Consider the following 19,099-nt stretch of genomic DNA (forward strand, 5'->3'; position numbering starts at 1 on the left):
TCTGGATTTTATATATTTAATTGAACGTAGATATGTCTTCAATAACAGGCCATTATTCTTATAACCATTGATCCTAATACATTCTCTAAACTCTCCTTTTAACCCAGGTTTAAATTGTGATTTACAGAAAAATGGAAGAGTGAGTATTACGCTTTATTTTTATTAAGAAGATAAAACACAAAATATTTGTTACATCAAACAAAATACATCAAACATCCTTTATACAAACCAGCTAGTTGGTATAATGTTCAGGACAGTGGAGGTGTCGTCCTCACCACTTCAGAGGCTTGACGAACTTATTTCAGATCAAATGTTTTATGTTCGGCATTATTTATGACTGGCTGAACTCGAGGCAACACGGCAACACCGTTCTGTGGGTCGGCTGAACCAGGAACCCGGAGCTCTTCTCAGAACTCAGGCACGCGTTCGGGAGGTTGTCGCCGTGGTAACGGTGGGATGGAGAGAGCTCCCATCAGACAGACGGGAGCTGGGCCTGCTCTCTTCCTCCTCCTCCTTCTCTTCTTCCTCCTCCTTCCTCTCCTCCTTGTCTTTCTCCTCTCCTTACTCCTCCTTCTCCTCCTCCTTGTCTTTCTCCTCTCCTTACTCCTCCTCCTCCTCCCTCTCCCTCCTCTTCCTCCTCGTGTTCAGAGCCGTCCATCACAGTGGAGCTCAGCGCCTTGAGGTCACCGAGGACAGACAGGAGGGTCTCTGACACACACACACACACCACTCATTAAAATAATGATTTGCATTACATTTCCTTTAGTGGTGTGCAGGCACGTGAGCTGTGGTGTGCACGTGACCTGGGGTGTGAGGGTGGGTCAGTTACCTGTGTCGTGTGTGGGGTCACGTGACCTGTGGTGTGCACGTGACCTGGGGTGTGCACGTGGGTCAGTTACCTGTGTTGTGTGTGGTGTCACGTGACCTGGGGTGTGCACGTGACCTGGGGTGTGCACGTGGGTCAGTTACCTGTGTCGTGTGTGGTGTCACGTGACCTGGGGTGTGCACGTGGGTCAGTTACCTGTGTTGTGTGTGGTGTCACGTGACCTGGGGTGTGCACGTGACCTGGGGTGTGCACGTGGGTCAGTTACCTGTGTTGTGTGTGGGGTCACGTGGGCGGCTGGATGACATGCGAGCCCTCCTGACCTCAGTCACATGACCCCTCTCCTGGACACTGGCCTGGAAGTCACATGACCCCAAGGTCAGAGGTCAACACATTGTTTTTTTTTCATAATTTGTGTCATATTCTATTGTTATATCTCTATCCTACCAGCAGGTTATGTACATCTATAGCTGTATATCTATCCTACCAGCAGGTCATGTATATCTATAGCTGTATATCTATCCTACCAGCAGGTCATGTATATCTACAGCTGTATATCTATCCTACCAGCAGGTCATGTATATCTACAGCTGTATATCTATCCTCCCAGGTTGTGTACATCTACAGCTGTATATCTATCCTCCCAGGTTGTGTATATCTACAGCTGTATATCTATCCTCCCAGGTTGTGTATATCTACAGCTGTATATCTATCCTCCCAGGTTGTGTATATCTACAGCTGTATATCTATCCTCCCAGGTTGTGTGTATCTATAGCTATAAATCTATCCTACCATCAGGTTATGTATGGCTATAGCTGTATATCTATCCTACCGGCAGGTTATACATATATCTTTAGTGTATATCTATCCTACCAGGCTATGTATATCTATAGCTGTATATCTATCCTCCCAGGTTGTGTATATCTATAGCTGTATATCTATCCTACCAGCAGGTTATATATATATCTTTAGTGTATATCTATCCTCCCAGGTTGTGTATATCTATAGCTGTATATCTATCCTACCGGCAGGTTATATATATATCTTTAGTGTATATCTATCCTCCCAGGTTGTGTATATCTATAGCTGTATATCTATCCTACCAGCAGGTTATATATATATCTTTAGTGTATATCTATCCTCCCAGGTTGTGTATATCTATAGCTGTATATCTATCCTACCAGCAGGTTATATATATATCTTTAGTGTATATCTATCCTCCCAGGTTGTGTATATCTATAGCTGTATATCTATCCTACCAGCAGCAGGTTTCTGTCCGTCTCCGTCTCCTTCAGGCGTCTTTGCAGGTCCTGGATCTCCGCCTGTGATTGGTCGATCTGGAGCTGCTGGTCCCGCCTCCCCTGTTCCCGCTCCCGGGTCACCTGTCTGTCAAGCTGCCGCAGCGACATCACTGGTGGGGGAGGAGGAGGCGTCAGGCGAACCAGGGCCCAGCGTGGAGGGTGGGGGCGGACCCTGACCCTGGCGAGTGACTCCACCCACCTGCTTTGGTGTGCTCTCTGCGGGCGGTGTTCACCTGGGACTCCGCCTCCCGCAGACGCTCCGTAAGCCCCGCCTCCGCTGACCGCAGGGCTGCACACACACACACACACACACACACACACACACACACACACACACACACACACACACACACACACACACACACACACACACACACACACACATACAGACAGATATATATTAGATAATTACACGGTGTATTCGTTTGTAAGAGGTAACATGGGCCCCCCCCCCCTCACCCTGCTGGCTCTGCTCCTGCTGCAGGAGGAGTTGGGAGTGCACCTCCTCCAGCCGCGCCTCGGTCCCCTTCAGCTGAGCCTGCGTCTCGTGCTCCCTCCGCTGCGCCTCCTCCTGGGAGGAGAGGGCCTCGGCCAGGGCTCCTCTGCTCTGATGTAGCTCCTCCTGCTGCTCCTTCAGCTGACACCCGACTGGAGGAGGAGGAGGAGGAGGAGGAGGAGGAGGAGGAGGAGGAGGAGGAGGAGATGATGATGAGCAGACAACACTGGGCGGAGGGGCAGTTGGGAATGGCGGTGGTGGTAGCGGAGGTTTTCATGGTGGATGTGCTGGTGGAGCTGGTGGTGGTCTATAATAGGTGGAGGTGTGGTGATGGGGTTGAGGAGTCCTACATGTCTCTCTCAGCTGGGCCAGGGCCTTGTCGATGAGGTCCGGGGTTCTCCTCAGCTCCTGGCTGAGTTCCTCTCTCTCCTCGCCCAGCAGATGCAGCTCTGCCTGGAGACGACTCACACTGAGGGGGGAACAGCCGAGGATCAGTCTGGTGAACAGCACTGAGGATCAGTCTGAACAGCACTGAGGATCAGTCTGGTGAACAGCACTGAGGATCAGTCTGGTGAACAGCACTGAGGATCAGTCTGGTGAACAGCACTGAGGATCAGTCTGAACACCACTGAGGATCAGTCTGAACAGCACTGAGGATCAGTCTGGTGAACAGCTCACTGAGGATCAGTCTGAACAGCACTGAGGATCAGTCTGGTGAACAGCAATGAGGATCAGTCTGGTGAACAGCACTGAGGATCAGTCTGGTGAACAGCACTGAGGATCAGTCTGGTGAACAGCACTGAGGATCAGTCTGGTGAACAGCACTGAGGATCAGTCTGAACACCACTGAGGATCAGTCTGAACAGCACTGAGGATCAGTCTGGTGAACAGCTCACTGAGGATCAGTCTGAACAGCACTGAGGATCAGTCTGGTGAACAGCTCACTGAGGATCAGTCTGGTGAACAGCTCACTGAGGATCAGTCTGGTGAACAGCTCACTGAGGATCAGTCTGGTGAACAGCTCAACACCAGGTCATCGTTGCCCTTAGGATCAGTCTAGTGAACACTGAGGATCGGTCTGTTGAGGAGCACACCACAGAGTTGATGTGGATGACTCACTCGTTTTAAGCGTAGCTCCCTTAGATAATAAAACAGTTCCCTCCTAACAAAGCCGCGCTACAGTCTGGGTTAGAACACTGTTTGCTCTGTTCAAACACACAAAGAACTACGACTGACTCCATTCGAGTCTCCCCAGTGGTCCTTTGGAGACCAGGTGGTATGGCCCTCGAGTTGGTTCTGCTGCTCCTCTCCTGGTGGTTCTGAGCCTCTCCGGCGGGTCTCCCTGGGTAACCGCGGCGCTACGTGACTACATGGGGGTGTTCTCACCGCTCGTCCTCCGGGGCCGTCTCTCTGGAGCTGAGCTGGAGCTTCTGGAGCGCCGCTCTCCGCCCCAGCAGCCCTGAGGAGGAAAGACACACCGCGGGGCTACAGTCAGACAGACAGCTACAGTCAGACAGACAGCTACAGTCAGACACCGTGTGGCTACAGTCAGACAGCTACAGTCAGACACCGTGTCTCTATGGTTACCTGATAGCTACAGTCAGACAGACAGCTATAGTCAGACAGACAGCTACAGTCAGACACACAGCTACAGTCAGGCACACAGCTACAGTCAGACACCGTGTCTCTATGGTAACCTGATGGCTACAGTCAGGCAGACAGCTACAGTCAGACACGTGTCACCATGGTAACCTGACGGCTCCAGTCAGACAACGTGTCTCTATGGTAACCTGACGGCCCCAATCAGACAACGTGTCTCTATAGTAACCTGACAGCTACAGTCAGACACCGCGTCTCTATGGTTACCTGACAGCTACAGTCAGACACCGGGTCTCCAGTAACCCTGATGGTCTGGACCCTGGATGAATAGGACTAGACCTACCCTGGATGGTCTGGACCCTCCTCTTGGCGAAGGTCAGCCTCTGGGAGAAGGTGTTGAGCATGTCCTGGGACTGGTTGACGTCGGCGACCCGGGCATCGAACGCCGCGCCGAACCTGCGGAGGGAAGAGGTGATACAGCGGGTCTCACATCACAACCCCTCAGACCCCCCAACTTCTCCGGTAACAAGACGTCGCTCACCTCAGGAGCGCCTCCTTCGCGGCCCCCAGGTCCAGGCCGGCCCGGTGCTTCCAGGCCCTCAGCTCCGCGTTCTCCCGGCCCAGCGAGCCCAGCTCCTCCCTCAGGCTCTGGGGACGGAGGGGAGGGCAGCGGGGTCAGAGCTCCTCCGCTGGAGCCGACAGCGCCCTCTGCTGGGCGGAACCGGCCCTGACGCACAAGTCAGCTCCGTCCTACTTCCTAACCCCAGGTCCCGCCTCAAAGGGCTCCACCGGCCCCCGGTAGACACCCCCCACCCACACCCTCACCCACTAAGGAGGAACTTAAGGTCTGAAGGCTTGTGAGGTTATGGCGTTGAATGTTTAGGAGGTGATGGTGCTTAATGGTTTGGGAGTTATGGCGTCAAATGGTCAAGAGGTGGGCAGGCTGAGGCTGCGATCGGTCGAGGAGCGTACCTGCGCGGCCACCTCCTCCAGGCGGAGCTGGGCCAGCCTGTCGTCCAGGCTGTGCTGCAGGAGCGTGCTCCGGAGCTGCTCCTGCTGCACCTCCCCCCGCAGAGCCTTCTCCTGCTCCCGCCACAGATGGGGTCAGACGTCAGGGTCGGGTTTGGTGCAAGTGCATTTCGACGCGCAAACATTTGTTTTGGTTTCTTTCTGCCTCTACTTGACGGTAGAAGGCGTGTCCCCTTCCTCGTTTTGTTTTGAGTTCAAATGAAGAACCACCCAAGACTATAGCTGCTGATGTTACCCCGGTGAACTATCCACAGGAAGGACAAGCAGTGACACACAGAGCGCTCGAGTGCATAAGTGCGCATGTGTGTACGTTTGTGTGCGTGTACGTGTAAGTAAGTGTGTGTGTGTGTGTGTGTGTGGTTCTCCAGGGTTCCCGGTTCCCCGGTGTCTCCTCACCCCTGAGAGGGCCCGCTCCCTCTCTCTCGTCTGCTCCAGCTCCTGGGTCCGCAGACGGACGCACAGGGAGTACACCTTCTCCCTCCAGAGCCGCAGCAGCCGGAGCGCCTCGCAGCCGCCGCCGGGCAGCAGGGGGTCTGACAGCGTCTGGAGAGAGGGCAGAGGGCAGAGGGCAGAGGGCAGAGGTCAGGCAGCAGAGCTTCTGGAGGCCAGGTTCTGCCGTGGTACTGAGGGATCGGCTCATGGGGTTGGAGTGGTTCCATACTTGACGTGTTGGTGTATGGAAACATCTGGTTTCACAGCAGGAATCCTAACATCTTGATTTGTTAGCTGAACGCAGAACATGTATGACTTCTTCTTCCTCTCATAAACAGGAGATGTATTCCTTGCATAGAAGGATGTCAGCGATGGAATGTTAAACTAAAATTTGTAATCCTGTGGTACCCGGTCTGCCCCAAAGTTTTGATTAATGAGGTTGTCATCTGAAATCAGTGGATACTTCTAGATCCCTGTTATGCCCTGGTTGAGGTCAAAGACTCTCCTTGGAAATGTTTAAAGATTTCTCCGAAAAATACTATTATTATTCTCTCATAGTATTAGTCTCCTATTAACTACGACCCTCAGTCTGTATCGTTTCTGTCTACCAAGCTTCAGGGTCTCTTCACAGGGAATGGTGACCGGAGGAGGAGGAGGAGGAGGAGGAGGAGGAGGAGGAGGTGGAGGAACCTTGTGGAGGACTTTCTGCTCCTGCAGGGTGAGGATCTCGTTCACACACTTCAGTCTGACGCTGAGGAGATCTGCGGTCTTCTCCAGGGCGTCCTTCTCCCTGCTCAGCTTCTACAGCGACCGGGAAGAACCAACATAATTGATGTGAATATGGTGCTGCATATTAATGCTGTTCATCTGCTGACCTACTGAGATGACCTACAATACATCCAGCGAGCGACAAGCTGCGTTTTCCTGAGGATGTTAACTGAACCCTGAATGAACTGGGAATAGTTAGTGAGTGAGCGGTCTAACTCAACCCTGAAAAATCTGTGATTAGTTAGTGAGAGGGGTTGTCTAACCCAACCCTGAATAAACTGGGATTAGTTAGTGAGTGAGCGGCCTAACTCAACCCTGAATCATCTGTGATTAGTTAGTGATTGAGTGGTCTAACTCAACCCTGAATGAACTGGGATTAGTTAGTGAGTGGTCTAACTCAACTCTGAATGAATTGGGATAAGTTAATGAGTGAGTGGTCTAACTCAACTCTGAATGAACGGTGATTAGTTAGTGAGCGAGTGGTCTAACTCAACTCTGAATGAGCGGTGATTAGTTAGTGAGTGAGCGGTCTAACTCCACTCTGAATGAATTGGGATTAGTTAGTGAGTGAGTGGTCTAACTTAACTCTGATGAAAGGTGATTAGTTAGTGAGTGAGCAGTCTAACTCCACTCTAAATGAATTTGGATTAGTTAGTGGGTGAGCGGTCTAACTGAACCCTGTTTAAACCGTGGTTAGTCAGTCGGCGAGCGGCCTCTTCTGTACGGTCTGACTGAACCCTGAATGACCTGTTGTCAGTCAGTGAGCGGCCTCACCTGTACGGTCTGACTGAACCCTGAATGACCTGTTGTCAGTCAGTGAGCGGCCTCACCTGGACGGTCTGACTGAACCCTGAATGACCTGTTGTCAGTCAGTGAGCGGCCTCACCTGGACGGTCTCCACCAGCCTCTCCTCCTCCCCCCTCTTGGGGGACATCTCCCCGATGTATCCTCGGAGGTTCTGCAGCGTGGCCGCCTGGCCCTCCAGCTCTTGGCTCGCTTGGCTGGAAAACACACACCAGGTTGACCAATGAGAACCCAGGAGAAACAACTTCCTCCAATCGTCTTCCAGCTTGTCTGTGTGGAGCGGGGCTGGTACCTGAGCTGGTCTCTGAGCGCGTCTCTCTCGGCCGTCGCCGTCCCGAGATGGCTCTGTAGTTGCAGCATCTGTGTTGCCATGGCGTCCAGGCTGCCCTGGAGCCGGTCCCTAGCAACCGCCGCAGCCTCCATCTCTGTGGCGTGGGACGCGGTCAGCTGCTGCCGCTGGGAGGGACAGGAGGACACCGGTGAACGGCAACGCCCACAACCATCGTGGCTCCGCCCACTAACAGCATGGCTCCGCCCACTAACAGCATGGCTCCGCCCACTAACATCATGGCTCCACCCTCATGGAATGATCATGACCCCTTCCCAAGACCCACCCATAAACATTCTGACTCCGCATACAAACTAACTTGGCCTATGAAAATACTTGCTCTGCCCACTAAACCATAAAACCAAGATGAGCCAATCGCACGTAGACCACACCCAAAGAGATCCTATTGGCTAAACAGGAGAGGATCATGTGCTAGTCATGCATATAACCTAGAAGTTCTCTGAAAGATAGACCCTCCCACTTTGCATGTTAATAGAGACCCCCTTCAAACAGACAGGGAGGGGGGGGAGAGTTAACCAGCCCATCACCCACAGACAGACAGACAGACAGACAGACAGACAGACAGACAGACAGACCTCTGTCTGGTGGGTTTTCTGTAGATTCTCCATCTGGGTGGTCAGGTCGATGTTCCTCCTCTTCGCCTCCTCCTCCTCGTCCTTCCTGCTCCTCTCGGCCTCCCGGAGGAGCGTGTGCACCTCCTCTCGGCTCCGCGCCTCCTCCTTCCTCAGCCTCCTGATCTCCTCCTCTGACCCCTTCTCCATGGTTTCCAGCTGAGGACCAACAAAGGTCATGGGGAATATCTGGTCATTACAAAGCTTATTGAATGTTCATAACCACATAGTGAACCCAACCCTAGTGAACCCAACCCTAGTGAACCCAACCCAAGTGAACCCAACCCTAGTGAACCAACCCTAGTGAACCCAACCCTAGTGAACCAACCCTAGTGAACCCAACCCTAGTGAACCAACCCTAGTGAACCCAACCCTAGTGAACACAACCCTAGTGAACCAACCCTAGTGAACCCAACCCTAGTGAACCAACCCTAGTGAACAAACACTAGTGAACCAACCCTAGTGAACCCAACCCTATTGAACCCAACCCTAGTGAACTCAACCCTAGTGAACCCAACCCTAGTGAACCTAACCCTAGTGAACTCAACACTAGTGAACCCAACCCTAGTGAACTCAACACTAGTGAACCCAACCCTAGTGAACTCAACACTAGTGAACCAAACCCTAGTGAACCCAACCCTAGTGAACCCAACCCTAGTGAACTCAACACTAGTGAACCCAACCCTAGTGAACTCAACACTAGTGAACCCAACCCTAGTGAACCAACCCTAGTGAACCCAACCCTAGTGAACCAACCCTAGTGAACCCAACCCTAGTGAACCCAACCCTAGTGAACCAACCCTAGTGAACCCAACCCTAGTGAACCAACCCTAGTGAACCAACCCTAGTGAACCCAACCCTAGTGAACCCAACCCTAGTGAACTCAACCCTAGTGAACCCAACCCTAGTGAACCTAACCCTAGTGAACCCAACCCTAGTGAACTCAACCCTAGTGAATTCAACACTAGTGAACCCAACCCTAGTGAACTCAACACTAGTGAACCAAACCCTAGTGAACCCAACCCTAGTGAACCCAACCCTAGTGAACTCAACACTAGTGAACCCAACCCTAGTGAACTCAACACTAGTGAACCCAACCCTAGTGAACCCAACCCTAGTGAACTCAACCCTAGTGAGCCAAACCCTAATGAACCAACCCTAGTGAACCAACCCTAGTGAACCCAACCCTAGTGAACAAACACTAGTGAACCAACCCTAGTGAACCCAACCCTAGTGAACCCAACCCTAGTGAACTCAACACTAGTGAACCCAACCCTAGTGAACCCAACCCTAGTGAACCCAACCCTAGTGAACTCAACCCTAGTGAACTCAACACTAGTGAACCCAACCCTAGTGAACTCAACACTAGTGAACCAAACCCTAGTGAACCCAACCCTAGTGAACCCAACCCTAGTGAACTCAACACTAGTGAACCCAACCCTAGTGAACTCAACACCAGTGAACCCAACCCTAGTGAACCCAACCCTAGTGAACTCAACCCTAGTGAGCCAAACCCTAATGAACCAACCCTAGTGAACCCAACCCTAGTGAACAAACACTAGTGAACCAACCCTAGTGAACCCAACCCTAGTGAACCCAACCCTAGTGAACTCAACACTAGTGAACCCAACCCTAGTGAACCCAACCCTAGTGAACCCAACCCTAGTGAACTCAACACTAGTGAACTCAACCCTAGTGAACCCAACACTAGTGAACCCAACCCTAGTGAACTCAACCCTGGTGAACCCAACACTAGTGAACTCGACCCTAGTGAACCCAACCCTAGTGAACTCAACACTAGTGAACCAACCTTAGTGAACCAACCCTAGTGAACCCAACACTAGTGAACCAACCTTAGTGAACAAACACTAGTGAACAAACACTAGTGAACAAACACTAGTGAACCAACCCTAGTGAACCCAACCCTAGTGAACCCAACCCTAGTGAACCCAACCCTAGTGAACAAACACTAGTGAACCCAACACCAGTGAACCAACCTTAGTGAACCAACCCTAGTGAACCCAACACTAGTGAACCCAACCCTAGTGAACAAACACTAGTGAACCCAACCCTAGTGAACCCAACCCTAGTGAACCCAACCCTAGTGAACCCAACCCTAGTGAACCAACCCTAGTGAACCCAACCCTAGTGAACCCAACCCTAGTGAACCAACCCTAGTGAACCCAACCCTAGTGAACGAACCCTAGTGAACGAACCCTAGTGAACCAAAAACAATAGTTAACCCAAACCAATAGTGAATCAACACTTGTTAAGTCAATATAGAAACCAACAAACTTGTGGCAGCAGTAGAATATGAGGAGGAGGTCAGTGGATTGATGTTGAAGCTGGTTGATATGAAGGGCTACCTGTGAAGACATCTTCTGGTTCTCCTGGAGGCTCTGCTGGAGCTCCAGTCTGACCTGGTCCAGCCTGGACCTGGTCTGACCCAGGTCACAGCGTAGGGTCTCCAGCTCAGCACCCTGTCTACAGGAGGGAACAGAGAGGACATCCAATCATCAGGCTGGAGCAGACAGTGAATCAGAACCATGTCAATAAGGAGCAGGCAGGGGTTAGACAGCACAGAGCCAGGTCATTAAGGAGCAGGTAGGGGTTAGACAGTACAGAGACAGGTCATTAAAGAGCAGGGAGGGGTTAGACAGTACAGAGCCAGGTCATTAAGGAGCAGGTAGGGGTTAGACAGTACAGAGACAGGTCATTAAAGAGCAGGGAGGGGTTAGACAGTACAGAGACAGGTCATTAAGGAGCAGGAAGGGGTTAGACAGAACAGATCCATGTGCGTAGTTTGTGTGCGTGTCTGTGTGGTGTGTGTGTGTGTCTGCATGTGCGTGTCTGTGTGTGTGTCTGCATCGTTTGTGTGAGCGTGCATGTCTGTGTGTGTCTGTGTGTGTGTCTGCATGGTTTGTGTGTGTGTGTGTGTGTGTGTGTGTGTGTGTGTGTGTGTGTGTGTGTGTGTGTGTGTGTGTGTACCTGTGGAGGGTGCTGTCCTTGTCTCGTAGCTCGCCCCGCTGTCTCTCCTCGCTCCCCTTCAGGGCCTCCAGCTGCCCCCGGAGCCTCTCCGCCTCCACCCGCTGCGTCTCCACCCGCACACGCCACTCCGCCTCCAGCCTCATCCACCCCTCACCTCCACCACCTCCGCCCTCCACAAACCTGGGGGAGGGAAACCAGTTTAAATGTAGACCTACTGGTGTAAATGTTTAATGAATGAGTAATACGTTTTTATTTCCCAGTTGCTAACACTGCACCATTATTATACCATTAACCCAGGATCTAATATGTTCAGTTCAATGTTTAGAGGGGTTTCATAATGTTCAGTGGTGAACCATTCTCTCTGGTGTGTGTGTGTGTGCGTGTGCGTGTGTGTGTGTGTTCATTTTAGCGTAGGTGCGCACCAAGACAAACGTCATGGTGATAACATTCGTGCTAACCTAGCTAATAACCAGATTTTTGTGATGGCTACCTTCCATTGGAGTCTGTAGAGTGGCTCCTTCCTCTCAAAGAGTCTCCCTGTAGCATCATCAGCCTCTGGTTCTCCTTCCGGAGCTCCAGAACTTCCCCCTGGGCACGGGACACGGCGAGCCATGCCGCGGCCGGACTTGAGACCCCCGGACCGGCGGCGGAGCTCCAGGACTCCGCGGCCGGCTGGTTGTGGACCCCGCGGACGGACGCGGAGGTCTGGACCCCGCGGACGGACGAGGATGTCTGGACGGCGGAGGTGAAGTGGGACGGCGGCATCAGGTCCTTCTGAATGTTCCCTGAATACAACAGTTAGGATTTTTAAAAAAAATAACGTTTTCACAGCCAATTTTAACGCTCCTTTCACCAACTTTAGCAGTTTGAAGAAACCCCCGTGCTGAGGACGACCAGCTCGGTACATGATGGTAGTACCGTCCTGGTTCTGCAGGAACCAGGACGGTACTACCATCATGTACCGAGCTGACAGATGGACTTCCTACGGGTCCAATCCTGCTGTAACTCACCGGGGAGAGGCGGTGCGGTGAAGTCCGTGGGCACGCTGAGCTTCTCTCCGGCAGCGGTCTGTTCCTCCATGTCGGTTAAGCTTTATTAATATTTTCATATGAGTTTGGTTAGTAGTTTTACATAGGTTTGATCCTGAAGGGTTGCGGGTTCCACTGAGCGGCTGCGTTTCCTGTTTGTCTTCCCGCGGATATACCCCCTCCTGGTTGCCGTAGCTACAGACTCCTCCTCCTCCTGCTCGGTGCTGGTTTTCATCATCATGGTTGTTGTCCAGTTGTCCCATCATGAACTTGAAACATATTTCACCCCTAAACAGCAACACAGCAACAATGATAAATACAATGATAAAAACAATAATACATGTTAAAAGTGCAAACTGCTGGTATTGAAAAAGGAACAACATGGTAATAGTGAAAACTGTTGATGACATCCGTATTACACGGATGAAGCAACACTATATCCGTGTTTTCACACACACACACACACACACACACACACACACACACACACACACACACACACACACACACACACACACACACACACACACACACACACACACATATAAAAAATTAATACATTTGTTTAATATATAGTAGGTATATATATTAAACAAATGCTAGTATAGTTATTGCACAAGCCCTGCGTATCAAATATAATTCAATACCAATAAATAGCAAATCCAGAGCTTTAAACAAGGACGAGGGGAAGGACCTCTGTCCTTCATTAAACCATAAACTGTGGTGCATAATGGACATCGACTGAGACTATCTAAACCGCATCAATCTCAAGGTAACGGGCAACATAAATCTACTTTTAAAGATGAACCGGTGGACACCAGATTAATATAAAAACATAGGCTTGTCTTTACAACCCCAGCCTTTCATTGGGGTTTTATTCCCTGTGTTATCTGTCAGTTTATGTGATTTGATGGTATTGTCGCCGTGGGATGCGTTGATCTGCTCTGAGTGGAGGTTTGAGGGCGGCGATTTAAAACGTTAAGGAGATCAAAGCTGGCGCCGCGTTAACAGACTGATCCTCCTGTAAGGGAGGTGCAGGGGAGGGGTTCCCTTCACCACTATCTCCTCCTCCCTTACACCTACCCTCCTCCTCTCCTCCCTTACACCTACCCTGCTCCTCCTCTCCTCCTCCCTTACACCTCCCCTCCTCCTCTCCTCCCTTACACCTACCCTGCTCCTCCTCTCCTCCTCCCTTACACCTCCCCTCTTCTCCTCCTCCCTTACACCTACCCTGCTCCTCCTCTCCTCCTCCCTTACACCTCCCCTCTTCTCTTCCTCCCTTACACCTCCCCTCCTCTCCTCCTCCCTTACACCTCCCCTGTGGAGGGGGGAGTAAAGGGAGGCGGAGAAGGGTTTGATGGGAGGATGAATAATTGAATGAAAGTCTGAAGCAGACCTGTGGAAGTGAACACTTGAATACTGAATACGTTTGAATTCTCTCCCTCGCCCACCCCTCACCCCCTCACAGTACAATGTTAATAATGATCGTGTTATTCTCAGCCCCATAAGAGAGCAACAACAACATAGACGTCTACTCTACAGGTACAGCAGCGGTATAGGTAAGAATGGTCTGGGTATATGCGTCTATAGTGTGCCTGATCGTCCGACTGCTGTTGATATTGATTGTGTTGATCTATAGATCCGGCCCCGTGAGATCTTGATCAGCAATCCCATAATAAGAGGAGTGTGGGGGATTAGAGGACTGCTGGCGCCTGCGTGAACCTGTCTGGAGCCAACTACTCTAGCCTCCCTCTCTCTGCGGAGCCTCTGTCCTCCTCAGAGCCTTCTGGAACGCGCTAACCCAGGGCATCTGTCGCTGCTCCAGTCTTCAGCAGATCTGGGAGAGGAGATGTGAGCAGACTGTGTTCCTCCTCAGTGCTGCTCTCAGAGCCAGGTCTATTCTGAGACGGCTTGAGGCTCTTCCATCCCTCCTCTCTCTCTCTCCCTCCACCTCAGAGCAGCCCGGGGCCGGGGCCCGGGGCCGGTGGGAGACCAGGGGCAGGGCTTTGTACCCGGGGCCAGTCCTCCGTGGGGCCCCCTCCAGGGAGGATGGGAGGGTCCGGCAGCATGAGGCGGAGGCAGCAGAGACATCTAGACAAATCTATATTGATATATACATATAGATTCATCTATATATATATCACTATATCTATGCATGCACATAGATAAATCAATATGTATATCTATATGTATATAGATACATAGATATATCTATGTACTCATAGATCTATATGTTTATATATATATGTATATATATAATAATACATTGCATTTGTATAGCGCTTTTCTCGCACTCAAAGCGCTAGATATGTGTATATATATATAGAGAGAGAGATATATTGAGGAGCAATATAGATAAACATATATATAATAATAGGATGAGTGAGTGATAGAGAGAGAGAGAGAGAGAGAGAGAGAGAGAGAGAGAGAGAGAGAGAGAGAGAGAGAGAGAGACAGAGAGAGAAGCAGATAGGATGGATAGATATAAATAGATAGAGATTTGTAGGAGTTAACAACGTCTGTCATGTAGGCCTGAACTAAAAACCTACATCTAAATAACATCTATTCACACTGTCCTTCTGCCATCGCTGCATCAGACCGCCATTGGTCTGCTGGGTATTTTCACCATTTAGGGATCGATCTCTGATCGATGCTCTGCAAGGCTGAGCTCGCGGCCCGGGATGTCCGTGTTGTGGTGTCTGTGTTGATAATTACCATCTTCTGCCTCTTAAACCTGGGGCTAGTTCATCTGCTACACCTTAACTCGGAACCCGGTCATCTAGACCCGTCCGGGGGACCAGTGGGCGGGGCCTCCAGCTCCGGTACAGCCAACTGGTCCTCCTCGATCACTGATTGGTTGGTAACGGAACGGGAAAGCACCGCCCACTGTACGTTCGGTCCATGAAAAAAACAACAAAAAAACGAATTCAACGCACTGGCGTTTCATCCTTCGCGGTTGCCTAGTAACGCGCTGGCAGCGGGAGCTCCGTCGAAACCATTGGCGCGCCTGACCTTGGCGTCGTGGATGCGCAACGCACACTCACACACACTCACTCTCACACACACACACACACACACACACAATCACTCCCTCACTCTCACACACACATACACAAACACACACACTCACTCAAACCCTCACAGCGCCGGGTCTTTTCTTATCCAAACATTGAATGTAAAGCGAGGTAGTGATTTGGGAGGAGAGGCTGCGTGGTGCTGAAGTGAATGGATGGAGACGCGGAACGAGGAGGAGACTACATCTATGGACTGAAGAGAACCCGCGCGTGAGAGCAGGTGCGTTAACCCGTCGTTTTATCAGCCGTAGAGATGGCCGCTGCTCTATCGGTTGATCCACGGTGTTCGTGCTGATGTGTCTCAGGTTCGTCCTCCTCATATCGCAGTCCACCGTGTTGCCGTGTTGTCCCCCTCTCGTTATTCACCAAACGTTCCCACGAGTCTGTTGGTGCAACACAGAACACAGCAGCCCGTTTGCAATATTTTGGGCTGTGGCTTTTTTTTTTGTCCGTGTCCATTTTGCGTGAAATGGTGACTGATGCATATTCTTGGAAGCTGTAGCCCGTAAGGTGTGCAGCGGCAGACGAGGCTGTGGGCTGGTGGTGAGGGGGGCGCAGTGGCGATCGGCCGGATCTGACAACGCAAGGGCATCTGATGTGATATCTCTCCGCTACCTCCTCGGGCCGCAGAATATCAGATGGATATGGTGGTGGCGAGGCCTGTTAGGCCACACGATAACAGCGATGCTGCAGGACGGGGGGCTCCCGACGGCCAGGAGGAGTTGGGAGTTAGATCTGGAAAGACGGGGATGATCCCGGGTTCTGAGGGGGGGGGGGAGGGGGGTTGCAGCTGTTCTGCTAGCACGAGGAGCCCCACTGGTAACCTGGCTAACTTATCGCTTCATGGGTCTGCTTTGGGCAGGAGGACGGATTTGAGCAGGAGGACAAATGCCCAAACAGTGTGTGTTCCCCTGCCTGCTTTGTATCCGGAGAGAGTTCAGGTTGTCATCACCTTGAGAAGCTCTCCTCTCCCCCTCTAGCCCCCTCGCTCACCACATGTGATCCCTGAGTTAACGCATCGACTTCGTACGCTTTCCTTCGCAGCTACGATTACATTTTACATTCAGGGCGTTTAGCAGACGCTTGTATCCAAAGAGACTTTCAATAAGTAGCAGTTCTACCCCCAACACACACTGAATCTACCTCCAAACACACGCCTTTCAGGACAGGCTCTGTGTCTCTGAAGGGGACTTGGTGACGCTACCGATTGATTTGGTGTTTCCGTGCAGATGTGATATGCTGATATCTCTCCTCGTCTCCTTTACACTTCACTATCAGAAATAGACTGGCTGCTGCTGCCGTGTTAATGACTCTCACACACGCGTATCATTCCTACACCCTGATACCGTCCATCACACCTCAACCAGTGACTCATCCTGTATTGGCTCTTCTATTGGTCGGCGGTCTGATGAACCCAAGCAAAGTAGAACAGGTGGCTGCGTTGGAAATCGATCGTGTTTATCATTTAATAACCTAATCTAATACACCCACACACACACACACTGTTTCACTCGCCAACACACACCTTCTACTAGCCAACACACAGAGAGAGACACACAAACTCACACGACTTCTACTAACACACACACACAGACACACACACACATTCCACTAACACACACAGACACACACACACACACACCTTCTACTAGCAAACACACACACACACACACACACACACAAACACACTTTGCACTAACACACATACGTACACACACACACACACACACATAGCTTCCACTAACACACACCTTCCACTAACACACACACACTGACCAATCAGATGGGCAGAGAGAGTTGTGTGTTTGTGGGAAGTTTCAGATAACACTCTGCTTTCAAATCATGTCCGATTGATCTGTTGTCCCTGCAGTGTTGGCGAAACGTGTTTTTATGTGTGTTCATTGTGGCCCTATTAAATTCCCATCAGAGAAATGTAAACCTAATCTAGATTGTGGATGTGTTTATGACGGCTAGATGAGGTTTTGATTTCCTCTCGTGGAGTTCACTCCGTCAGAGCCTCCCAACGGCTGCTGACTTATACTTTTCATTTGATTCATAAAATGTCTTCAAAAGCCTCGATAAGAAAATAAATAAATCTAAATGGAAGATGAGATGAATATTATTTATGGGATTATTCATCTAGTGTTTCTGTTGTGATTATTTATCTATCATCTATCTGATGTGATTACATATATATTATTGATCTGTTGTGATTATCTATCATCTTTCTGTTGTGATTATTTATCCATCATCTAACTGTTGTGATTATATATCTTTTATCGATCTGTTGTGATTATCTCATCTATCTGTTGTGATTATTTATCTATTGTCTTTCTGTTTTGATAATCTATCATCTATCTGTTGTGATTATATATCTATTGTCTTTCTGTTTTGATAATCTTTCATCTATCTGTTGTGATTATATATCTATTTTTGATCAGTTGTGATTATTTATCTATTTTTGATCAGTTGTGATTATTTATCTATCATCTTTCTGTTGCGATTATCTATTTATAATCTTCTGTTGTTATTATTTATCATCTTTCTGTTGTGATTATTTATCTATCATCTTTCTGTTGTGATTATCTATTCATAATCTTCTGTTGTAATTATTTATCATCTTTCTGTTGTGATTACTTATCTATCGTCTTTTTGTTGGATTATTTATCATCTTTCTGTTGTGATTATTTATCATCTTTCTGTTGTGATTATTTATCATCTTTCTGTTCGGATTATTTCCAGATCAAATGAGATGAGAGCAGCATCTGGTTTCCGCGGCGACGCATCCTAGGAGCGCCTGGTTTCCTTCCCAGCGAGAGGCGGGAGATGTCTGTCTGACAGACGGACCAGACGGAGAACACCACCCCCCCTCTGAGCTCTGCCCCCGAGCCCCCAACTATGCACACCGCCACGCCTGCTGCCCTCCCTCTCCTCCTCCTCCCCCAGAAGGGAGCGGCCTCCTCCTCCTCCTTCACCCGCTGGGCCCTCCTGTGGTGGCTCCTCTGCTCCTCCTCCTCCCCCTCCTCCTCCGCCTCCTCCTCCCAGCGGCCCTCCCCCAGCGTGACCACCCAGTACGGGAAGCTGCGGGGTCAGCGGGTGGCGGTGCCCAGCGAGGTGCTGCGGCCCGTGGACCAGTACCTGGGGGTCCCCTACGCCTCCCCCCCGCTGGGGGAGAAGCGCTTCATGCCCCCGGAACAGCCCGCCTCGTGGTCGGGGGTCCGCAACGCCACGCACTTCATGCCGGTGTGCCCCCAGAACCTCCACAGCACGGTGCCGGAGGTGATGATGCCCGTGTGGTTCACCTACAGCCTGGACACCGTGGCGGGCTACATCCAGGACCAGAGCGAGGACTGCCTCTACCTCAACATCTACAGCCCCACCGACGAGGGTACGCGTGGGGGGGGGGGGGGGGGGGGGCACTGCCGCTCATCACTCACATGGTGTGCGTGGGGGCGTGTGTGTGTGTGTATGCGTGTGTGTGTGCCTAATGTATGTGGGCGTGTGTATGAGCTGCGTGTGTTTGTGTATATATATGTGTGTGTGTGTGTGTGTGTGTGTGTGTGTGTGTGAGTGTGTAGGTGTGGGCGAGTGTGTGTGGGCGAGCGTGTCTGCCGACATCGTCTATGTTGCTGCTTTCCCATCAGCCGGGCTGGTTGTCCGCGGTAACCGTCTCCCTCTCCTCTGTGGTGCGTTAGAATGGCCGACCGGGCGGATCATATCTGATAGTTGTTCGGCTGAATACTAAACACGGCGCGGCCCTGTCTGATTAGCTATTCCACAGGGCTGCAGAGACGCTG

The 19,099-nt window shown here is 50.9% G+C and overlaps 2 protein-coding genes across 5 annotated transcripts in view; one reads left to right on the forward strand and one right to left on the reverse strand.

The window, feature by feature from the left end:
* Nucleotides 1-270: 270 nt before the first annotated feature.
* Nucleotides 271-12,331, reverse strand: cchcr1 (coiled-coil alpha-helical rod protein 1). The gene is made up of 19 exons (XM_079738608.1): nucleotides 12,211-12,331; nucleotides 11,691-11,985; nucleotides 11,201-11,380; nucleotides 10,579-10,696; nucleotides 8,177-8,371; nucleotides 7,545-7,708; nucleotides 7,335-7,449; nucleotides 6,371-6,481; nucleotides 5,645-5,791; nucleotides 5,192-5,302; nucleotides 4,761-4,867; nucleotides 4,563-4,675; nucleotides 4,007-4,079; nucleotides 2,971-3,089; nucleotides 2,584-2,772; nucleotides 2,324-2,413; nucleotides 2,083-2,234; nucleotides 1,092-1,179; nucleotides 271-708 (listed from the first exon to the last, which is right to left on the reverse strand). The coding sequence occupies exons 1-19, from the start codon at nucleotides 12,278-12,280 to the stop codon at nucleotides 473-475; spliced, it is 2,673 nt and encodes an 890-aa protein (XP_079594734.1). The 5' UTR covers nucleotides 12,281-12,331; the 3' UTR covers nucleotides 271-472.
* A 6,034-nt stretch (nucleotides 12,332-18,365) lies between these two features.
* nlgn3b (neuroligin 3b) overlaps nucleotides 18,366-19,099 on the forward strand; it is a gene marked incomplete at both ends in the record, with an annotated part of 10,832 nt that continues 10,098 nt past the window's right edge. Inside the window, one exon of one of the 4 annotated variants that reach the window (XM_079737820.1) lies at nucleotides 18,366-18,690. In XM_079737820.1, the coding sequence (XP_079593946.1) occupies nucleotides 18,486-18,690 (205 nt within the window). Of the gene's footprint in view, nucleotides 18,745-19,099 lie in introns of all 4 variants that reach the window. The other 3 variants (XM_079737818.1, XM_079737819.1, XM_079737817.1) reach the window with 3 other exon arrangements.

This window comes from Pollachius pollachius (genome assembly GCF_949987615.1).
Source record: "Pollachius pollachius genome assembly, chromosome: 6".
Taxonomy (NCBI): Eukaryota; Metazoa; Chordata; class Actinopteri; order Gadiformes; family Gadidae; genus Pollachius; species Pollachius pollachius.

Coding starts and splice junctions, on each gene's coding strand:
- cchcr1 (XM_079738608.1), bottom strand. CDS start 12,280: ATGGAGGAACAGACCGCTGCCGGAGAGAAGCTCAGCGTGCCCACGGAC. Junction 4,868..5,191: donor TGGAGGAGGTGGCCGCGCAG/GTACGCTCCTCG, acceptor CTCCGTCCCCAG/AGCCTGAGGGAGGAGCTGGG. Junction 4,080..4,562: donor GAGGGTCCAGACCATCCAGG/GTAGGTCTAGTC, acceptor TTTCCTCCTCAG/GGCTGCTGGGGCGGAGAGCG.